The sequence below is a fragment of the Pinus tabuliformis genome, chromosome 9, assembly GCF_031772625.1.
Source record: "Pinus tabuliformis cultivar Carrire ecotype Pingquan chromosome 9, CPIR1, whole genome shotgun sequence".
In the NCBI taxonomy this organism is placed as follows: domain Eukaryota; kingdom Viridiplantae; phylum Streptophyta; class Pinopsida; order Pinales; family Pinaceae; genus Pinus; species Pinus tabuliformis.
Genome location: NC_142307.1, coordinates 1,841,202,331 through 1,841,227,047, shown reverse-complemented (window position 1 = coordinate 1,841,227,047; position 24,717 = coordinate 1,841,202,331). Strand labels below are relative to the sequence as shown.

General features: G+C 35.6%; 1 protein-coding gene across 1 annotated transcript; it reads right to left on the bottom strand.

Annotated features, from left to right (window-relative positions):
- Nucleotides 1–11,164: 11,164 nt before the first annotated feature.
- On the bottom strand, nucleotides 11,165–13,346 carry LOC149156170 (methyl jasmonate esterase 1-like). The gene is made up of 3 exons (XM_089441986.1): nucleotides 12,440–13,346; nucleotides 11,657–11,782; nucleotides 11,165–11,523 (listed from the first exon to the last, which is right to left on the bottom strand). Exons 1-3 carry the CDS (start codon nucleotides 12,848–12,850, stop codon nucleotides 11,254–11,256), a joined length of 807 nt encoding a protein of 268 aa, XP_089298112.1. The 5' UTR covers nucleotides 12,851–13,346; the 3' UTR covers nucleotides 11,165–11,253.
- Between the last annotated feature and the right edge of the window lie 11,371 nt (nucleotides 13,347–24,717).

Here is a 24,717-nt window from a genome sequence, read left to right as displayed (position 1 = left end):
CAGTGAAGTATCTATCGATCCTGGTGTACCAAGCACAGGGTTCTTGCTTCAGTCCATACAATTCTCGCTTGAGTCGGCACACATGCGACTCTCTATCGAAGGTCTCAAAACCTTCAGGTTGTTCAATATACATGTCTTCCTCAATCATGCCATTAAGGAAGGTGGTCTTTACATCCATCTGATGTATCTTCCATCCCATCTACGATGCCAATGCCAAAATGGATCCGATTGATGAGTACCTTGCAACAGGAACAAAGCACTCATTGTAATCAGTCCCCTCCACCTGCGAAAAACCTTGGGCCACAAACTTGGCCTTGTGTTTCTCCAAACTACCATATGTTGCTTGCTTTACCTTGTAAATCCATCGGGAACTCACCACCGACTTGTCTATCGGTCTTGGGACCACATCCAAAAAACCGTTCCTAATAATGGATTCATACTCCTCAATCATGGCATCAAACCAAACCAGTTGTTGCACTGCTCCCTCAAAAGAGAATGGCTCAGTCTCAACACATCCACTCATAAGAGCCATGTATCCAGTGTACCTCTCTAGTGACCTCCTGTGCCGGCACTATGATGTGGGTGCTCTCACATTCTCTATCGCATCATGAAATAACCCATCAGCCTCTCTAGTGTGCTTTCTCCCATCTCTAGAAGACTCTACATGAGTGGGTGACTCCACTCCCTGATCCTCTACATGTAGCTGCTCCACATCAATGTGAGGTTCCTCCTTAGGAGTTAAAAGCTCCTCAACCGCATGTAGCTGAAGCTCCCTCTCAGGGGAACATGTCATGGCCTTCTCTTCATCGAATTTTACATCCCCGTGAACCATTGTCATCCTGTTGATCGGCAGGTACACTCGATTATTGTGAGGTGTATCAGTGTACCCCACAAATATCCCCAACTCTGTTGTTGGCTCAAGCTTCTTCCATGCATCCTTGATTACATGGCAATAGATTGATGATGCAAAAATCTTGAAGTGATCCACATTTGGTTTCTTCCCTGAAAAAGCTTCTTCCATGTACTTATCCCAAGAATTCGATGAGGGCTTATGTTGTGAAAATAAACAACTGTGTTGCATGCCTTGGCCCACAAGTGTAGTGGTAGGCCATGATCATGCAACATCGCCTATGCTACCCCTAAAATTATTTATTTCTCTATTAGTACTTTTACAGTTGGTGGGGATTTTTTTTAATATGGTATGTATAGTTATGTATTATTACTTGTACAAATATAGTATGTATAGTTACCTATTATTACTTGTACAAATATAGTTATCTATAGTTATCTTATAAATTAAATAATTATTTTTTTATATTTTATAATTTTTTAAATATGGTATTATATTGATGAAACTGCATATAACTTTATGAAATTAAATAATTACTTTTTATATTTTATATAAAATATAAAATAAAATAAAAAAAAACATTTTTTTTTTTAAATTTTGAAAAAATATTTTATAATATATAGAAATTAATAAAAAAAATCTTGTATTAATTATAATAAAAATTATAATTTTAACTAAATTCTCACCTTTTTAATTTTATAGTTTTATTTAATTTATTATTTTAAATTATAATTATAATTTTAATATTAAATAAATATCTAAAAATGGTGATGCACAACAATTAATTATTATTTACCACTCTAAATAAATCTTTATAAGAGATACATTATTTAAGTAATAAATAACAATTGTTTGTGAACACGTGTATCATTACCAGAAGAACATGCTTTTTAGAGTCTTAAGAGTTATTCATAAATCAAATTTATATGCTAAAAGGGTAAGTAAACTTTTTATATTACTTCTTCAAATAAATAAATATATATATATATATATATATATATATATATATATATATATATATTAACTCTTAAATCAAATTTATATGCTAAAAGGGTAAGTAAACTTTTTATATTACTTCTTCAAATTTTTATATATATATTTATTCCCATACTTTAGTAAATTGTCCATATACCTCGTTTTTTCTTTTATTCAATAGATTCTTGCTTTTCTAGATTTCCATGCAAGGCTATATTTATGAAATTATGGAAAACCAAAACTTGAAATTATTACCATATATATTTTACTATTTGCATTGCATTGACTGTATTAAAAAAATTCATTACCTAAAAATCTCCATAAAAAAATTTATGGTGAAAATGTGGATATAGTTACTTTGAAACTAATTTTACTACTGATCACAAACCTTAACTTCCATGGTATATCTCTAAAATTATAGCCAACCACAATCTTAAATTTTCTTTTTTAGTGTTAAGAAGAAAATGAACATTGCCAAGATAAAAAATTCTAGTGAGCTCCATATTTAAGTTGGGCATTTTTCAATTCCCAAAATGGCATGAGATGGAAGAGTTTGTGACCTATATGATTTTAGGAAAGTTAGAAGATGAAAAGCATTAGCCTTAGATTATCCATGTTACATTCACATTCAATCTTATCTTCGAAAGATTTGTTATACTACCAAATTTCCTGATGTTTCTCCCAAAAAAATGTTATATAAAAAATGTCAATGTGTTCATTTTTTAACAATAAAAAACTAAAAATTGTAACTCTAATGTTAAATGTTATGAACCATAAAATTGACAACATCTTAATTATAAACTATAAAATTGGCAACATCTTAATAATTGCAGTAGAGAAACATTCTTTTACAATAAATTCAATAAACAAATATGATGAGCATAACATTAGCTCTCCTATATATAATATATAGGAGAACTATATATATTATATATGGGAGAAAAATCATACAACCATGATGAAATGGCACATTAAAATGTTTTTAATATAAAAAATAAACTAATAATTAATGATAAAATCTTAATATAAAAAATATATTAATAATTAATAATGAAATCCTAATATAAAGAAGAAACTAATAATTAATGATTATTATGACTAATAACTAACGATGAAATCCTAATATAAAAAATAAACTAATAATTAATGATTATTATTATGGCATTAATTCAGGAGCCCAAAGGAATTAACACACTACACACTTCAATATCAATTTTATGAAAAATAAAAAATTATCCACACAATCAATCATTTTCTGTGACAAGTGAATATACATACAAACACATAGGTAAAATTTTGTAAATATTTATCAACTTGTTTCTAATCTAGTTAGAAACTCTTTTAACACCAATTTTACATAAAACAACAACCACTATTCAGACTTTTCATATTTCTATCTTAAACGCTCTCGGCACTTTCCTCATCATTAAACTCTTTTATTTTTTTTAATTTTTTTTTTAATTCTTACCTTTTCTTTCGATATCAAATTCTTGAAGGAGTAGTCTACGGAGGCAGTAGAATGGCCCCTTTTCCGGCACCGGCCGGAAAATCGTCCGGCTCCGGCTGCCGGAAATCTCTCCCTCTTCCGCCACCATCTCTCCGCCCGTTCTCCGCCACCCTCCCGGTCCGCCCTGACATTTCCCTGACATTCCTGCCTGACATTCCTGACATTCCTGAGCTGTAATTCCCTCGCGAAGTAATCCCCATTCCCTCCATTATAATAGAACTCCGAAACACTGTCTACTCGTGTTTCCCACAAGCTCTGAAACACTTTCAACTTCACGATTATTTATAATTGTGTTTGAAAGTTCTGAATTGCCCTGTCGTAAACATTCACCGAGGTGTGTATCAATATTGCACTGCAAACCTGAAAACCAAATTTATAGGTGTTATTTGGTTGACCAATTGGTGAGATTAGCATAAAAAAATGGATATAGTAATGCTATTAACGAAGCGCATATTACACCGGATATAGTAATGCCATTAACGATCCTTCCCTTTACCAACGGAGCCTTCGCGTAAATGAACAAACCTGGCTGTGTCTCTGTGCATTCACAAAATTCTGCTCCTACCTCTGCATTTTAGTCCCATTTCATTAAAGAAACTTAAAACTCAGCGTTGTACACTCTTGTATTTTGATGACTCAGTTAAGATTTTTAATAAAGAAATAGTTCTTCGTTTTGGGATTATCAAAACGCTCTGCAGATTTGGTGTTTGACATACTTAGAGATGGCAGGTTTAATTTCTCCTTCAACACTATCTTCAGGGGATTGCCTCAGTTTTTCTCCTCTCTGCAGACAAAATCCTTGTGATTTTTCAACGGTAGCAGGGTTTTTCAGGATCAAGAATGGAGCTGACCTTCACCAGAGGATGAAGAAAGCGCATTTTCGCGTCAGTGGTATCTCTGCAAACACTGATGGTTCTGTGTTTAAAAACAGAATTAGAGGAGCGAGGCCTTCAAAATCTCTGGTTAGCTCAGAGTATAGTTATAGTCCAGGAGCATCGGAGAAGTTGGATTTTGATATTGTCATTATCGGGGCTGGTATCATCGGCTTGACCATTGCTAGGCAGCTTCTACTGGTCAAGCGAGGGAATTACAGCTCAGGAATGTCAGGGCGGACCGGGAGGGTGGCGGAGAACGGGCGGAGAGATGGTGGCGGAAGAGGGAGAGATTTCCGGCAGCCGGAGCCGGACGATTTTCCGGCCGGTGCCGGAAAAGGGGCCATTCTACTGCCTCCGTAGACTACTCCATTCTTGAACCCTCTTATTATGGATACACTACTTATCAGCCGTCCCTTTTTAATACTTCAATGCTTTAGCCTCATCTCTTGCATTTGGTTGATTTAGCACTAAAAAGTCATCACAACTTTGCATTTAGGTCATTTAGCTTGATCACATGCTTGTGTATCCTATACGGTTTATCATTGTCACCACAAATAATGCACCTCACCTTAACACCTCTTATCTATCTTTATGGGTAGTTTTATCCAGCACATTTAAAATAGTTGATATATGTGAATTAGTGTTTTTTTAGTGGGAAATTATATATATATATATATATATATATATAAATATAATTTTTAAAGTAGTTGTGCTAATTATAGAATGATTGTAACATCGAATTAGTCTTATTAGTCCCTGCTTGATCACATGCTTGTGTATCCTATACGGTTTATCATTGTCACCACAAATAATGCACCTCACCTTAACACCTCTTATATATCTTTATGGGTAGTTTTATCCAGCACATTTAAAATAGTTGATATATGTGAATTAGTGTTTTTTAAGTGGGAAATTATATATATATATATATATATATATATATATATATATATATATATATATAATTTTTAAAGTAGTTGTGTTAATTATAGAATGATTGTAACATCGAATTAGTCTTATTAGTCCCTGCCATCTGGCAATGGTCAGGGACTATAGCAATCGAAAAATGTGAGATAGCATTAGTTTTAGCTGGTCATTTTCATGGATAACCTAACTTTATCCGAACTCTTTAAGGACAACCGTGTAGTTTTATAAGGCAATCTGTTTAATCATCTTATTTAGCCTCTTCCCGAGGCGGGGAGGCTATAAGCGCCTAAAATCATATCATATATTAGTATGTTCCTTTTGCATTTTTGAGAATTTTTGAGAGAGGTAAACTAATTCTAGTATTAGTTTAAAGCATTAAATGTTATGAATATCCACCACTACATGTAACTATATTATCCACCACTGCATGTACACCTGCCACCACTTCGTTTACATCTAAACATGTGTCATATATGTGTCGTACATTCGAAAGTTGACAACACTGCGTCAGACACATGGGTAACAGGTTAACAAGTAGGATAGCAGGAAGGCAGAAGCTAGGCATAATAGGAAGGCAAAAACCAGGGAGGCATAACAGGAAGGCAGAAACTAGGCAGACGGTTAGCTAAACAGGAAGGTAGAAACCAGACATAACAGGAAGGCAGAAGCCTAGTTAGCATAACAGGAAGGCAGAAACCAGGCAGACGGTTAGCATAACAGGAAGGCAGAAACGAGGCAGACGGTTAGCACATAACATGAAGGAAGAAACCAGGGAGATTGTTAGCAAGAAGATAAAAAAAAACATGTATCGCATGCTTGTGTCACTAACCAGGATGCTATGGACTTGAAACTAGCTGGGATGTTGCAGACTTGACTTTGTTTGGTCCCAAATCAATTGGATCCGCTGAACCCTACCACGGACTATGTATGCTTTGGTTCACCTTCGGTGCGCGCTAATATGCTGGTTCTTCATCAAGAGGGGAAATTACTCCAAGTCTATAGCAATCAATATTGCAGCGCTGTCTCCGGCAAATAGGAGAAATATTAAAGTGATCTGAGCGTGGTGGTTGTTGGCTCTGCTGCTCCTTTCACTCGGTCAATAGAATAAGAAACTGCTACTAGCTAATAATGGTGGTCACACTGCTAGATTTTTTAAAGGCCTTTTAATTTGCGGCTTGCCACTTAATCTTCTGCTTCAACTGCCAAGTTGGCTTGAGCTTAATCTGTCCATCCATCATGGACACAAGAAATGATTGAAGTAAAGGTGAAAAAAAAAGGTACTATTCTTCCCCAACATAATATACTAATTCTTTAGGAGGCACTAGTTTGATTTTTGGTCAAGTCGAATATCCAACGCAATATAAGTAAATCTGCCAAACAGTAATGAATCTTTCAGTGCCTTAGTTCTCGATGATTCCATTTAAGAGCTTACCCTCACTCATTGACAAAACAAAATGCAATTGACTAGATTATAATTGATTCTCTAACAAAAGATTTTAAGTTCTTACTTCTCTTCTGCATTCCAGAGCCTCCCTGCCACAGATTGGCAAGCTTCCTTTATTCTCTGCACAATCAATCAAAAGTATGAAATGTGTTAAAACTTTACACGTCCCAAATACAAGAAGTTGGTACTATGTAAATTGAAAAACACAAAAAAATTGTATCTGTTGAATCAAGCACTCCTTGAAAGTTTAAACTATAACCATCTATATCCATCCACGAGAGTGGTTAAAAAGCGAAGCGAATATGTTAAATCCATCCCCATTATTGAGCATGGGACGTTTAGAACCGACCTCATTATAAGGGCTTCGGGTGGCAATGCGATCCTCATTTATTAAATATATCTGCACAACAGAGCAATTTTTTTGAGTCTGTGGACTTCCATCCAATGGCCTGTATGGGCTTGATTTACTGCACTCGTAATCCTGAGAAGACTGGAACTTTGCAGTCAGAAGGCATTTACCCAGTCAGTAGACATCAGAAAAAATGGTTAAGAATGCTTATAAAAAATGGCTAAGAATGCTCCCTCTTATTATGTTGTAACTAAGGCACATAATAGCTCTATAAAATGTGCCCACGCTGCTGGTTATAACTCCTATAACAAACATGCCCCATCTCCTATAGATATTGTGCTTGGTCTTCAAAAAAGCGCCTCATATGTTGTTATACCTCTTCAAACAGCACTCAAATACCATATCTGTAAAGTCGTCTACCTTTGCTTTTGCCCACTATATGTAACCTCTGCGGCAAGTCACCTCAAAACCTTTTTTCCTTTTTACAGAAGCTAGGAGCCATCACGGCCTCACCCACCTCACCTAATATAGGGAATGGAAGAACAATTAATTGATGGTCTACCCTTGCTGCATCTTGAACTACTCGCTTTAATTCTGCACCTTAAAACATGCACCTGAAAACATAGCTCTAGAGCTACTGCTGTCGGACTGTTTGGTATACCGCTGGTACTAGATGAGATGGCGGTTTTTGGTTCAAGGTCTTCATATGGACCACGAGAAGAAGAACTGAGCAGAAGAACTGAAACTAGAACTGGTTGGTTCAACGTCTTCATATGGACCACGAGCAGAAGAACTGAAGCAAGAACTAGTTAGCTGATAGCCAAGCTAACCTTTGTTCCACCGCCTGCTACCGAGATGATTTCTCTATGCCAGAATAAAGCATTTGGTATGCGTGCAGGCATGTTGGCGTTTATCGTAATAAGGCATTTGGTATGCATGCAGGCATGTTGGCATTTATGGTAATAAGGCATTTGGTATGCATGCAGGTTGGCGTTCAACATGAGAGATACGTGGTTGTGCTTTTCATGACAAAACAATCATGTGGGTGTCGCTACGCTAGCGCGGATACAGATGGTTGCCTTCGCTCCAGTTTAGCACCTGTCCTCGGAGAGTTGAATGAATTAGGTTCTTTGACTTTGTACCGTGCCTAACTAACAATTTCTCATTGGCACAACCTCGCGTTACTACAAGGTTGTGTCCAAGCCACTTAAGAACGTCCACCCTTTCCGGCCCGATGTCACACGCGGAATAGGGGGACCTCACCTCACTTCTTAGTTTGATTCACACATATTTTATTGAATTTTTAGATAAAACAAAACACTCCATGTCATGTTGTTCATAGGAATGAATGTGCATGTGCAGTTGATTGAAAACAAATTAAATCCATTCAATTTAACATTTTGGACGAAATCAGTGTAGATATTAATTTTAATGATGTCAACGTGAAATTGTTTTATCAAATTTGATAGCGAAAACATTTACGAATGACAATTTGGAAATCACATTCCATCTGTAATCGGGGAAGACAGTTGGAACGTTGCAGGCATTGAAATAGTAGTGACACGTTTACACGTTACACGAACTTGCAAGTTGGAGTTAGTCAAGTTGCAGCAATCCCTCTCGAACGCGGATGGTTACGATAGATTTTGAAAGGAATCTGGAAATATCTTCAAACTTTGACAATTTCTCAGATCGATGTGACGGAGATTCCTCAAATTTCCTGACGAATTTGGCAGCAGGTTCAGACATCGGCGATGATGCAGACGGATGTTTGGAGTTTTGTCAAGTTTCCAAGGATTCTGGGAACATCTCCGACCTTTTAGAAAAAGCCAAAAGGATTTTATGTAAACTTGTCAAATTTCCCAGTGTTTCCGGGAGCATCTTCAAACTTTGGCAGCAAATCAGATCGAACAATCGACAAATTCCTTATACGACTTGGAACAATCGACAAACATTCCCACCAAGACATATCAGGAAGCGAGATACTTCTTTTATGAGCCTGAAATGTTTTCAAACTTTTGCAAGAACTGAGCTCCATATGCTGGAGATTTGTCGGATTCCACAGGCAATCTGGAAGCATATTCGAATTTTGGCACTTTCATAAATTACAATTTTTTTTACATTGTAACAAATATTACATTGCAGATTTTGATTTTGTGAATATCCCAAGTTTTTTAATAGTTAGGAGAGGGATCAATTCTTTGACCTCTCCTAACTCTCCCACCGTCAGATTTTGGGTGGTGAAATTTGTTGAACTCCTAAAATAGGGAAAGCATATTTGATCTTTCACCAGAAGTCTTGAATATTTGTCAAATTTCTCCAAGGAATCTGCAAAGATATCCAAACTTTGGCTTCCAGACAAATCTAGGTGCTGAAGATTTTTCAAATTCGCCAAAGAATCTGGAAACATTTCCAAACTTAGGCTCACATATCCAAGTGTTCAAGATTGGTCAAATTCCCCATTTCACCAAGATCCTCTTGTAACGTCTCAGGCATTCTTATTTCATCTCTGTGATTGAGCTGGTCACTCTTGATCTTAAGGCTCTCCTCTTGTAACGTCTCAGGCATTCTTATTTCTGGGATACCTCATTCATTCTTTTCATCAGCAAATTCAAAATTTTCAACTGCAGATATTGTAATTACTGGAGGTGACTGCTAATGCTAATGTGCCTGCTTGAATTTTAAGCCTTTTGTGTTGGATTGTTCAATTATCAATTAACCATTAATGTGTATCGAGGTTATCTGTGTGTGTATGCTTTTTTAACTATGTTTCTTAGCTTTTCTTACATTTTTGGTTGTGAAGATAAGATGTTAGAATCAAATCAGTATGTTTTCAAAAGGGTAACAAGTAATCTTGAAGTTGTCAAGCTTTACAAATTTACTTCTTTGTATATAAGGGAGTCTAATTCTTGCAAGCTAGCATTCATTGCAAATTTAATTACTGAAAGATTGCAGTCTTCGGTCCACGCTTGCAACCCGTATCTCATGTCAAATATGATGAAATGAAAATCAAGGCCATGGTTGCAGCCTTGTTCTGTTTCTAGTTTTTTGTTGACTTTGCAAGGGAAGTGCTAATCTGACTTTCGTTGATTGCCTTTGTCGTTTATTATATGGCTGAGTTGTCTGATACTTAGGACTCTCCCAGCAAAAGGCAGGGACTAGCTGCGATGCAGCCTCCCTTGTTATATCATGGTTCCGACATTGCAATTCTAAAATTTAATAAGTTTATTCACACTTATAATGACAATGTCAAATTATTTTATAAACAACAATTGTTTGGAATTTACGAAGTACAAAGGCATTAAAGTAATGCAAACAATATTGTGGGAAATAATATCTATATATATATTAAAGTAGTTATGCTAATTATAAAATAATTATAACATCGAATTAGCCTTATTATATCATGGTTGCGACATTCCAATTCTAAAATTTAATAAGTTTAGTCACACTTATAATGACAATGTCAAACTATTTTATAAACAACAATTGTTTGGAATTTACAAAGTACAAAGACAATAAAGTAATGCAAACAATATTTCAGCTTGACTGGTTATTTGAGCTTGGTTTTAAATGAGTGGCCATAAAATGAATGGATGCGTCATAGAAGCATTTTAGGTTGGAAGAGTGGATTATTATTATTTTTGTGTTGACCGTGGTTTTTATAACTGATTATAAAGAATATGTGTAATTTTTTTTGGTATAAATCAAAAATAAATTTTTAAAATTTATTTTAAATAAAATGTTTTAATATTTAAATAAAATAATTTTATATTAATTTAAATAATTAAAAATAAAAATAAAAATTATTATTTTCATAGAAAAATGTTTTTTACTCAAAAAAAAGAAATGAGAAAATTTTATAAGTTTTTTTAATGTTTAATTATGAAAAGATCTTTTTAATTTTTAATTTAATATTTTATATTAATTAAAAGTAAAATACTTTAACATAATTATAACATTATTTTAATTATATATTATAAAAATAATATCTAAACCAATTTCAACCAACATGTATCCAGCATCACTTCAAATGGAATTTTCTTGAGATAAAACATCTTTTCTTATATTAAAAATACTATAAAAATTACAAGCAAATTCAAATTGCTAAAAAGATAAATCTAAATTCAATTTTCATATCCATCTGCACTATTTCATATAACATTTATATTTATATTTATATTTAATCAATAAAATTCTGTGGAAATTTCTTGCAAAATCCGGGCAAGCAAGCAAATTCAAATTGCTAAAAAGATAAATCTAAATTCAATTTTCATATCCATCTGCACTATTTCATATAACATTTATATTTATATTTATATTTAATCAATAAAATTCTGTGGAAATTTCTTGCAAAATCCGGGCAAGCTGAGCAGGGCAAGAGAAGAAGGGACCGTGATCAGACTCCTCCATTTCGTAGACTCTATCGGGTGGATTATCGGCTATCATTTTCCTCTGCAGTTCTTCCCATATAGCCTTATCCTGCTTGGCCACTATGAACACTCGCGGGACTATGCCATAACATTCACTGCTGTATACTACCGCTTCATCCAGCACAGGGACACTTCTTAAAAGGCTCTCCACCAGCGTGATATCCTGTTATGCATGCATTGTGGATCATTACCAGCTCTTTGAATTAGCGCCATATTATCAGAAGAGCACACAAATATAAATGCCATATATATATATATATATATAAGGAGGTCACTCCCATCTGCGCCTTAGTTACCTGAGAGGGACTGTTTTGATAAAGATAATGTCGCACGAAGTTGCTCCCAAATTTAAACGATATCGGTTGTCCCTGAAGTCCATACTTGAATTCCGTGTCTCCCCATGTTTGATTCCTGTCATAAACCTGAAAAGGACACAGTAACACAACATCATTTCAAGTTCCATCAAACTAAGGTAAGGTATCAATAATGTATATCCTGAATTTGAATTTGAATCCAATTTCTATAAGAAGCCGAAAAAAAAAATTATTCATGGACTTTTTATTACAAACTCGCTTTTTGCTTTTTGTCAATTGTATTATTATAAACAGAAAATTTTCAATTGTACTACTATAAAGAGAAAACTTTCAACATTGAATGCCAATGGAGGAAAAGTCATAAATTTTATGAGACAATGGAGGAAAAGCCATAAATTTTATTTTCTCTCGTAGTATATTTCCATTTAAATTTGATAGATATATCTAGGTTATAAATTTATAATTTGTTTTTTGGAGATTTTATTTTGTGGGTTTTGTTTCTTTTTAAATCCAAAAAAAATCCAGGTAGATCAATTCATCGGCTAAAATAATAAAGCCTAACTCTAAGGGCATGGAGAAAACCTCTCAATAATAAAAAATTCTTAGTAACAACAACTTAGCCACTAAACTATCCCTTGAGATTAGATTTTATTAAAATATAAATACTGCAAATTTCATTAAAAACCCTGCCAAGAAATTGTTTTCCTGCACATTCACACTTTTAACTGTGTTACCATTCTGATCAGCAATCTGTGATGGTAATACCTGGTTTATAGCCTGAAGGGGCGTTGTACCGGGGAGGGGCATGAAAGCAGTAACAAATACAGCGGCGGCAATTTTGTGTGGGAATTGCTCCATCATACAAGTCAGATTCACGCCTCCCATACTGTGACCAACCAATATTACCTTCTCCTCCTCTGCTCCATCTCCATCTCCATGTGGAAGAGCTTTCATGAAATCTGCAAGAGGTTGGTTGTACTCGGCCAAGCTTCGAATCCCGTCCCCGTCCTTTCGATTGAGTCCAGCACCAGCCAGATCGACCGCTGTGACGACATGGCCCGCTTTTCTCAGCAGATCTGAGAGCTTGTACCAACACCACGCTCCATGACATGCCCCGTGAACCAGAACAAAGTGGCAGATCCCTTCTTTTCTTCCTTTTCCCGATTCGGTTGACATTGGGTCGATCCTAATTTCAAGATCTCACTGCCTCTGGGCCCTGAGCTTAGTGATAACACTGCGTTGCCTCACTGACAAAGTTATTAATTTCCGAGACCATGGACAATAACGCTAGCCATGGCCGCCGCTAGGAACGCAAGTGGGTTTAGGACAACAACAGTGATAACTAACTCTTCCGGCAAAGAAGGGTTTGGACAAAAACTTTACGTCTTTCCGACAGTCGAGTCTAGGAACGCAAGTGGGTTTCGGACAATTATAGTGCAAATGATAGTTACGTCTTTTGGCAAGGTAGGGTTTAGAGTCTGGACAATAAACTTTACGTCTTTTATGGGTAGTATCCTGTCCAGATGAGTCCCCAGGTTTAGCTCAGGAGTTACCGTAGCTAGTTGGGAGGTTAATAGGTCAAATTTCGTCCCCTTGGGGTTAGGCCCCTAAGTAATCCTTGAGATTGATCTCGGTAAATTTCCCCATGAATGTAACGAGTACCTCCTGTCCAGATTTAAAGCTTGGCTAATATGTTTCACATGTTTTATGGAAAGTTGCTGTGGGCTTAGAAATCTCGTCAATCACAAGCTACAGGTTTAGGAATTCTACTCATATAAAGGAAAAAGATACGTCTTTAATAAAACCAAGTAAGACTTAGGACATAAGTGCAAAAGATAGTTACGTTTACGTAATAAACTCTGGTTAGGCTAGAATGAGGTTGTGGGCTGTTAGGAATATGACTTCTCAGACATCAGTTCAATTTTTCATTTGAAAGCTTCACTAATTTGTTTTTTTCCCCAATAAATTGAAAACTTCACTATGGCAGCCTGCAGGCAGGCACGTTTTGTAGTCTTTTCGATTTTATTGAACTACTTGATTGATCGGGAGACCCGAATACAGATGAGAAATATTTGTTTGATTGCCACGCTACATATCAGTACGTGGAGGTAGAGAAACGCGTGAGAGCACGGGGCGGCGGCCCTCTTTGACCAACTATTTTTCCTCCCAGACAGCTGTGGATCAAGAATGGTACGAAACCAATTGGTTTTTTTTCTCTGTGAATTAGTTTAAAAATAATCTATGAATTAGTTAAAGCTTGAGTGAGCCTAATGGTTAAGAGCATGTGTTTTCTCCTAAGAGGTCACAGGTTCAAAAACCAGGGGGTAGAGTATGTATGCCTTCGTAGACTTAGCAGTCAAATCGCTGCGCGGAGGTGGGTCCCATGTCTCACAAACAAGGGGGTCTCATACACCAATTTGGTGTCTGCAGGCAGAATTGCAATTAGTTAAGTTAAATATATGTGTTTTGTTTTGATTTAATAAAGTTTAATTATATAAATTATTTTTTTAATTTTTATAAAAAAATTATTAGTATTTATCTCTATTATTATTCGGTAAAAATTTAAACATCTTATTGTATAATATAACTTAAACTGTGATTTTATAATCATTACTTTATATTAACGTAATGTACTTATTCTTGTCATATCTATATCTTTATAAACTAATAATTATATTAAAATAATTTTTTTATTGAATATTAATTCAAATTATATATATATATATATATATATATATATATATATATATATATATATATATATATATATATATATATCATTTTTGAGTTAAAATTTAAATTTAAATTTTAATAAATTAAAACAGGTGTATCTTTATAAACTAAATATATTTTTATAAACTAAGTAATAAATCAGTGTTTTTAATTATTTTTTCAAATATAAATTTTAATTTTAAAAATAAATATATGTACTTTTAGAAACTAATAATTATATTAAAATATATTTTTTATTGAATATTTTAGTTCAAATATTAAGAAATCAAATAAATAATTTTTGACTTGGACAACAACTTTGGACTGTGATACTTCTATCCTTGTTTTCCATGCACTTGCCCATGATACCTTTGGTGTAACTAACACACCTTCAATAAGGGTAGGATATTAGCAACGGTAAGGGTGTTTTGGTAACGTGTATGAGCTTTTCACTGGTAGGGATGATCCACAACGCATCTGTAGGGTGCTGCTTTATTCTTCCGCAAAGCAAGTGTAGTGGCCCTTATTGGCTTATGTCTACAACTAATGTAGTTCAAATGTAAATGTAGTGGTGCTTATTGGCTTATGTCTACAACTAATGTAGTTCAAATGTAAATGCAAGTATAACATATTATAGTTTTTTAAAGATATATTTGTATAGCCATTGAAATCAGGGTCTTGCTCTTTATTTGCACAGATTAAGACTTTAGCAATTAGTAAAACTCAAATTGATGGAATTCTAAACCTTAACACTATTTTGAATTCAATATTTTTACTTTAATTTAGGTATATTTAAACTAAGTTGTAGGACTAGCAAATATGTAGTGCTTGTTATTCATGTATTTATGATAATCTTGTTTTTGGGATAAAAGACATAATTCTAGATTTGAATGTAATTCTTTAAAGAGAAATACATATTCTTAACATTAAGCCTACTCATATTATATATTTATATAACTATTTTATTATAAACTATAAATTCTATATAATGATAACATTCATAGTATATTATATTTTTAGAGATGTAGGAATTTACAGGGTAAGTTCCTCAGACAAAACACCAAAGGACACTGCTCACAAACAGATCACAGATAAATACAGCAATATTCTTGACGTGGTTAAAACCCTCAAAGAGGGAAACAATCCACGACCTGAGCCAACGTGGCCACTTCAGGCAATTTATTAATAAAAGAATGAAAATTTACATAAGCTTCTCTCATGAACAGTTACCTTACAAATGACCCTCCATGCTCTTTAAATCGAGATCATGGACCAATCGGGTGTTAAGCCACGGATCAAGTGTCGGTAATACCGAGGAGAGAATGAACCGTTGGATCACTACATATCGTGACCGTCGAATTGTAAGTTACAAAAGTATATAGTAAAGAAACACATTTTACCCAACTCTACACTAGACCAAGTTATACTTAACTACTTCCTATGTGTCAGAATATCCTAACATCCCCCCTTAAGAACAACTTGGGATAGGATTGAATGATGTACAAATATGACACAATAGGAGAAGGAAGGAAGCATTAGAGCCTATCCCCCCTTAGTGACAACTTCCTGAACTCCAACCATAAATTGAAGTTTAGTAAACTTCAGCTCTGTGAGAGCCTTTGTAAAGATGTCTGCAACTTGATCATCTGTTGAACAATATTGAACTTCAAGGACATTGTCATGAATGAGATTTCTAATGAAGTGCATGTGCAGTTCATTGTGTTTGCTACGCTGATGTTGGACTGTAACTTTGCATAATTGAATGGCACTTTGATTATCACACCAAAGTCTAGTCAGATGTTGCTGCTGAAAGCCAAACTATGACAGGATTTGACGAAGCCACAGGGCTTCCTTACTAGCTTCTACGACACCATGATACTCGGCTTCTACTGAAGAAAGAGAAATGGCACTTTGTTTCTTGCAAGCCCATGTAATAGTTCCTGAACCAAGAGTGAACACATAACCTGCAGTAGACTTCCGATCATCAGGGTCACTAGCCCAATCAGAATCAGTGAAACCAACCAATAGAGGAGATGCTTCTGCACTGTAATGAATCCCAAACTCAATTGTACCTCGAACATAATGAAGTATTCTTCTAGCTGCTTTCCAATGACTTTCATGTGGGTTTTGCATAAACCGAGCAATAAGGCCAACAAAAAAGGAAAGGTTAGGACGAGTATGGGTCAGATACAAAAGTTTTCCTACAAGTTGACGATATAAGGTAGCATCAACTTCAAGGGGAGTACAAGTGACTGACAGTTTGGCTCCAAACTGAAAGGAAGAAAGGGCTGGATTACAATCTTCCATGTGAAAATGGTGTAGAATATCACACGAATACTTGGACTGGGAAAGGGAAATACCTTCCTTGGATTGCAAGACTTGAAGACCAAGAAAATAATGCAAGTGTCCTAAGTCTGTCATTTCAAACTTCTTTTTAAGGTTGGACTTCACATGGTTTATAAGGTTGGGATCACTACCAGTAAGGATAAAATCATCAACATAAAGAACAAGAATGATAAGAGACTTGCCCACTTTCTTGGTGTAGACAGTATTGTCAGAATGACACCTAGAAAAGCCAGTTTCTAAAAGAAAGCTATCCATTTTGGCATACCAAGCCCGAGGGGCTTATTGGAGACCATAAAGGGATTTCTTAAGCTGACATACAAGGCTGGAGTCTGTTTGTATAAAGCGAGTAGGTTGTTCCATATAGATTTCTTCATGCAAGTCCCCATGCAAGAAGGCAGATTTAACATCCATCTGATGGACTTCCCATTTCAAAGAGGCAGCAAGGGAAAGAACAAGGCGGATAGAGTTCATTTTGGCAATAGGGGAGAAGGTTTCAGTATAGTCAATGCCTTCAACTTGTGAAAAACCCTTAACAACAAGATGAGCTTTATGTTTATCAACTTTTCCATCTGGTCCATACTTGGTTCTATAAACCCATTTGCATCTAACAAGTTTTCGTCCCTTTGGTAGAGGAACAAGATCCCATGTATCATTTGCCAATAATTAACGATATTCTTCATTCATAGCTGCGTCCCAATCTGGATGACCTGAGGCTTCTGCAAAGGTGTCAGGCTCATAATTCGTTGAAGCTTGAGCCAGTAAAGAACAGGCTCTATCAAACTAAGAACGTGTACGTTGCTGATCTGTAGGATCACCGACAAGAGCACTTGCTGCATCCCGAGCAGCACGGACCCATTTTGGAAGCTGAGGAGATGAAGGAGGATCCTGAGAAGGTGGGGGGGATTGTCATCCTTGCTATCATCATCTAAAGAAGAAATATTTTCAGAAGTAGAAGGGATAGAGAGAGGTGGCACATCCGCCGAACTAGGCTCGTAGGTTGATATATTTTCAGCAAACTTTACATCTCTTCTAATGATAACATTTTTGGACTTAAGTGGAATAAGTCTATATCCTTTCACATCTTCAGCATATCCAACAAAAATAAATTTTTCACTCTTAGGTTCTAAAGCTTTATGTTTCTCATCTGGAATATGGGCCCACGCTTCACTTCCAAAAACATGAAAGTGACTTACATCTGGTTTAATTGAGCTCCATGCTTCTTCTAGAGTGATATTCTTTAAAACCTTAGTAGGAGTGCGATTTACTATGTAATTTTCACAGTTAATTGCTTCTGCCCAAAAATTAAGACTAAGTCCTTTAGATTGAAGCATACAATTAGCCATTTCCTTTAAGGTGCAATTCTTCCTTTCAGCTACACCATTTTGTTGTGGAGTATATGGAACAGTATGTTGCATTTGAATTCCATTCTTAGTGCAAAAGTTGATGAATTTGTTGTTAACATATTCTCCGCCATTATCAGATCTTAGATTAAGAATTTGATGTCCAGATTTTTTTTCAACAAAGGCCTTAAAGGCCAAGAACATGTTAAATACTTCACTCTTGAGTTTTAAGAAGTATACCCAAGTGCGTCTGGAGAAATCATCAATGAAAGTTAAGAAATACTTGTAGCCAAAGAATGAAACAACTGGAAGTGGACCACATAAATCACCATGCACAAGTTGTAAAGGGGCTGAGGCATGCCAAGAGGCACGTTTTTCAAAACTATCCCGATGATGTTTTTCAAGTACACATCTGGAACAAACACCATCTCTGCAAGATGTCATTGGAAGACCTGTCACCATATTTTCTTTACATAGATTCTGAAGGAAGCGATAGTTTAAGTGACCAAATCGCTCATGCTAAAGTTTGTTCACTTCATCATTATGAGCAACAAATACCGAGGGATGATTTGACAACCCAAAGTTGTTAAAATTATACAACCTTGTAGAATCATTAGTAATGGCAATAGCTAAAATCTGTCTAGGAGCTCTTAGGTCCTTAATTACAACATTGTGAGGTGAAAATTCAATGATTTTACCTTCACCTGAATGAGTTATTTGATATACAGATAGAAGGTTGCAGGATAAGGTTGGAACACATAATACATCATTATATTGACCATTATCTATATGAACAGCTCTAGTCCCTACAAAACTAAGAGGTCTATCATCACCAACATATATATTTTTGGTGTTACAATAATTTAAAGAAGAAAACATGGCTTTGTTTTTGGCCATGTGATAAGAAGCTCCAGAGTCAATGAGCCACTCATGAGAATGAGAAGAAGAAGATACATTTAGTGCATAACCAGACCGAGATGCATGACAACCACATGCAGAAAGTGTTATTCCTGAAGATGAAGTTGAAGTTGAAGAGTGATCCAAATGGATGTTATGCTTCTTCATTGCTGCTTCCAAGGCTTCCATCTTCTTAAAGCATTTGGATTCTTAGTGGCCATCTTGACTACAAAAGTGGCAATGTTTATCAGTCTTCTTCCCTTTGTTTTTATTTGCCTTATCATTTTGTTGAAATGATTTTTCATTTTGAGACTGAAATTTCTTAGGACCCTTGTTTGGTTTAGGACCATTATTTTTAGGATACTGCTTCTTAGGATTATTTGAATTTGGTTGTTGTTGGGTGGCTAAGCCTTTCTTAGAAGAGTTTCCAAGATTAAGAAGACCAAGATATAAGAGCTTTCCTTATTCTCTTATTAAAGAATCACAAAAGACATCAAAAGAGGGGGACTTGTAGTCTTGTCCTTGAGAAATAAAAGCTTCTCTAGTAGAATGGAAGGTGGAAACAAACACAGAGTAGGCTGGTCCCAACTTAGTAAGAATGGAATATATAAGGCTACCATCTTCTTTCTTAACCTTAACACCTTCCATGAGAATTCTAAGGGTCTTGAACTTGGACAAAAAATATTTAATGGAAGAAAAATTATTCGGGTCCAATGTAAGCAACTCATTTTCGAGTTGATGGGCTCTAATTTTAGTTTTAATTCCAAAAACTTTAGTGATTTGTTTCATTGCTTCATTAGGAGTATCAAGTTCTACGATATGGAATCTAAGGTATGGAGAAATAGACATCCCTATCAACCCACGTGCTTGATCTTGCCTATTTTCCCATTTGGTTGCCTTATCTTCATCTTGAGGTTTGGTTTCTTGGCCTGAGGCTATTCTGTAAAGACCTTTACTTCTAAGTAAATCCACAATGTAGGACCACCATTGGAAGTAGTTGGTGTTGTCAAGAATAACTTGGCATCGACTTTTTATTTTAACATAAACTGAAGCTGTAGATGTTGAAACTAAGTGTTCCAATGGAAAGATCTCAAAAAATTAGGTTGATTAAAAAAAACGGCTCTAAAAACGACTTCCAGATGAAGAAGTTATGGCTTTTTGAAGAAAAGTTGTTGAAGATGCCGACGAAGTGCGTGAATGTGCGGAAATGAATGATAATGTTATATTTAAAAAAAAATCTCCCCCCTTTCCAAACATAAATCTAATTAGCTCACTTAAAAAAAATATATGTGACTCACTTTTATAAATAAGTGAAAGTCACTTTTACAATGGTATTTTATGAGCTACCCACTAAATTGTAACTTAAATAAAAGATAGAGAGACTTTAGAATTATAAGTGACTCACTTTTTATAATGGGTGATAACACTTTTACATAAAGTAACTTTAAAACATAAACTACATGTGCTTTTTGAAAAAGTAACTCAATAAAAAGAAAGACTTGAACCCAAGACCTCTATTCTCATAAAGTAACTTTGGACCAAGTGAGCTAGTTTAAAAGGTTAGTAATTTTTGGAAAAGAGGAAGGTTTTTTTTTTGGTAATCACCAAATCTTTGGGGTACGTGCTTACTTGAGAAAGCTCTTTTTTTCCTACAAACAATAAACACAAAACCAAACACGGACATACAAAAAAAAACAAACCTTACGGCTTGATGTTAGCTTTAGCCAGAAACTAAATATTTTCCTCAATGTTTCTAATTTTCCGAAACCACACTAAGGCACAATGGAAAAGAGCATACGCATGAGAAAAATCCTTCCTTTCTATTTCTGATTTGCCCAGATCGCACAGAGTCGCGGGGTAAAGAGCATACGCAGAAATGAAAGGTATATATCCAGTAATAAAAAATAAAGAGCTAAATAAACCGAAATAAATAGAGAGAAAATAACTAAAAACTACAAATAAACGTTGTATACCTCCAGATCTTAAAAATGACGTAGCTAGGGCTACCGAAAACCTTTTCGCGTCAAACGAAAGGGGTTCCTCACTGGAACAGATGCTCCTAACACAATAGAGTAGTCCCCTCCGCCCGAAAGCAGTCAGAAACAATGGATCTAGGAAACAACAGTCGGATGTAGTTCTACCGGCTTTAGATTTGGAACACCAATGGATGCGGCCATCAAATAACTCTGATACCATGTAGGAATTTACAGGTTAAGTTCCTCAAACAGAACACCAAAGGACACCACTCACAAACAGATCACAGATCAATACACCAGTATTCTTGACGTGGTTAAAACCCTCAAAGAGGGAAACAGTCCACGGCCTGAGCCAACGCGACCACTTCAGGAAATTTATTAATAAAAGAATGAAAATTTACATAAGCTTCTCTCATGAACGGTTACCCTACAAATGACCCTCCATGCTCTTTAAATAGAGATCATGGATCAATCGGGTGTTAAGCCACGGATCAAGTGTCGGTAATACCGAGGAGAGAATGAACCGTCGGATCACTACATATCATGACCGTCGGATTGTAAGTTACAAAAGTACATAGTAAAGAAACACACTTTACCTAACTCTACACTAGACCAAGTTATAATTAACTATTTCCTATGTGTCGGAATATCCTAACAAGAGATATGGTGCATAAATAAGAATTTTACTTTAAGAAGAGTGAAGACGAAGAACTAGAGTTTTTAGGATTTTGGAAAAACAACAAGAGAGTTAACGGTGGTTCCTTTCAAAAGAGGGATACTAGCCCCCTATTACCACAATGTTGTTGTTGGAGGGTTCCTTGAAGTGACAATCCATACAAACCCTCCAATATTCTATTTGGTAAAGTCCATCAAAACGATTTGCCACCGCAGAGCTAAAGCACTCTAGCCTCTTCACGTGATTGAATAGAGCAAGTGGCTTCAGAAAGGATGCAACACATCAAAAGAAGATGGGTTCACGAATACCCAAGCTAAAAATGTACCAAAATATAAAATGATATCAAGAAGAATAGTAAAAGTGTACAATACAAGTAAAATCATCCCTTAAAATATATGGAGCTTTACCTTATAAAATGCACCTTGATATGGTAGATCCAGAAGAATTGGTAGCCAAAAGGTGTTGTGGAGTTAAAAGTGAGGGTCTAATTCATTTTTCACAACAATCCTCAATAACCTTGAGGATAAAAATAGGGTGTTCCAAAATAGGCCATACTTCTTCAACTCAACAAAGTTGTACATGAGATTGTGGAAAAGGAGGTTTATCCTTGACAAAGATGACATTACAACAATGTTGGTATGGATCAAGATTTACTCACTCTCTTAGGAATTTTGGAACCTAGAAGCACTAGAAGGGATATGAAACACCATTGGATCACGTTTCATGTGATAAGAGGCCACTAAGAGAGGAGGGTTTACTTTGTATGCTCACATTTGTGTGTACATAAATGTATGTCATCCATTTCTAGTCAACATATGCCTCAGCTAACAAGAAAAATTTGGAGCGAGCTCATAGATTATGAGCACATCCATTTCATATGTATAAAGTGTCACAAACATAATCATATGTTTAAAAAAATCCCACCAAAATTATTGTAGCAGCACTTAAGCCCGAAGCTGAGAAGGATCTAGATGGGCTTGAATGAGTAACCAATAAGAGAAAAATGGACAAAAAATCAATTGGTGTTGCGTCTATGGAAAATAAAAGAGGTATCAACAAAAGCTTTACCCTCTCGAAGTCAAAACAAGTTTTGGCTGACAATGAGGAAGGGAGGGAGGGACAATAAAGGAATCTTGGTTAAGATCCACATGAAAATAAGAAGGATCCAATTAAAAGAGGAAAATTGCATAAACAAGGTAGGAATAAAAGAAATGAAGACATACATAAGATCGAGGAGTAGGATGAGGATGAGTAAAATGTAGAGGATATGGAACTAGAGGATCTCAACTTCTAAACAAATGTAGTGGCATGGAGGAACAAATATCCTTCATTAATCTTGGACAATGAAGTTGAACATATTTCCAAAGCTTATATTAGATCTAAGAATATTTTGCACCAAAACCATAAAGGTAAGTCAAACCCATCCTTATCTACATCAGGGGTTAAAAATACTAACAATAATGAGAACACAAAGAATGCTAATGAGGAAGAGAAATGAGAAAGAGATAGTAACATGAAATCGATTTAGGATATGGGACAACTATAGGTGAAATTTTGTTGGATTACTTTAATGATGAAGTCCTTCCAACCCATCCCTGAAAATTATCAATGAATATTATCTTGATGCATTGGAATGAACCCAACCCTAAACAAAATTTGATTCCTAATTTCCTATAGGCTTCTAGAAGAGAAACGTGGAATTCTACGAAAGAGGACAAAATTTTCCTCTTATTTTTGTAATTTTAAATAGATATTGTAAGACTCTAGGAGGCGTAACGTGGCAAGATTGTTGTTTTCTGTTAGGGTTCTATTTTTTTTAATGAGTTACCTGCAAACATCTTAGGAACACTAGTTTATTGCAAAATAGGTACGGAAAGTCGTCAATACAATGTAAAAGTTGAGGCTAAGAGACCCTTAGGCCGTGAGAGGCCAGATATGTAATTGTTTTTTATTTGAACATATATAACTTGTGTGTCTTATTTGAATCTACATTTGAGTTTTGTTGGATGATGAAATGAACTTTATCAAGATTTCTTAGTGTTGAAATTGTTTATAATGAATTAGGGGTCCCGTAGAGGTAGACATTGTGTAAACACCCCAGTCATGCAAAGGAACCATTGTGTGCCAGCAAGAATGGCGAGAGGTCGTGAGAATTTTCGAGTGAGAGCTAGGTGTGAGAGCCATGACCAAGAAGAGAACCCTGACCAGGTCAAGCATCTTGACTCAGGGTGGGACCCATTTACTGTACTGCAACACAAATTGAGTGCAAGAAAAGGGGCCAACTTATGAGCCTGTTTGACCCCCTCAACCATAAACTCGCGGTGGGACCCACGAGTTTATTCCTAAGCTCATTAAGCTAAGCATGTAAAGTACATTGATTTTTTCTTCACGCCCCCAAATTCATAGCAAAAGTACTCTCGAACAATTGACAATACTGGGGTGCAGAAGAGAATGATGATCAGTGCACAATTTTTTCCCTTGGAGCCTTTAGAGAGGATGAGTTCATTATTTCATACAATTTCCAAAAACCTAGTTTCATGGGGCCATAACTCATAGACATTTGGAGTTGAACCATCTGGGATGAAAATTAACAGACACCAAAATCCATTTTCATCAAGTGGTATCAAAGCAGGGAAATGATTCTTGTAGGATGAAGGAGAGCAATTTATAACTGTACTTGGTTAGAAGTTTTTGGGACATTTCCATGACTATGTTTATGGGTAGAATGTTCAGGAGAGGTGAGAAACGTGCAATAGCTAGAGGAGCAAATGAAACTCATGAGGTTCGAGAGGAGGTGACCCTAAGATGCCAAAATACTGACCCAAAGAAGAGAGCTTGGTGAGGTGTCAATGGAGGATTGGCTACAACTCACTCATGAGTAGGAGCAGAATCTAAACGATACATGTGGAGAAAGAAGACCGAAGTGGAGATGAACAAGATGAAATAATGAAGGTATATGATTAGGATATCATGAATATTTTTGAGCATGGAAGTATGATGCATGCACATAAACCCCACCCAAAATTAGATTTGATTCCCAAAGGATTCTAGAAGGGAGATGTAGAATTTTGTGAAAGAGCATATGGTTTTCCTCTG

Coding starts and splice junctions, on each gene's coding strand:
- LOC149156170 (XM_089441986.1), bottom strand. CDS start 12,850: ATGTCAACCGAATCGGGAAAAGGAAGAAAAGAAGGGATCTGCCACTTT. Junction 11,783..12,439: donor CCCTTCAGGCTATAAACCAG/GTATTACCATCA, acceptor TGTCCTTTTCAG/GTTTATGACAGGAATCAAAC. Junction 11,524..11,656: donor ATCAAAACAGTCCCTCTCAG/GTAACTAAGGCG, acceptor CATGCATAACAG/GATATCACGCTGGTGGAGAG.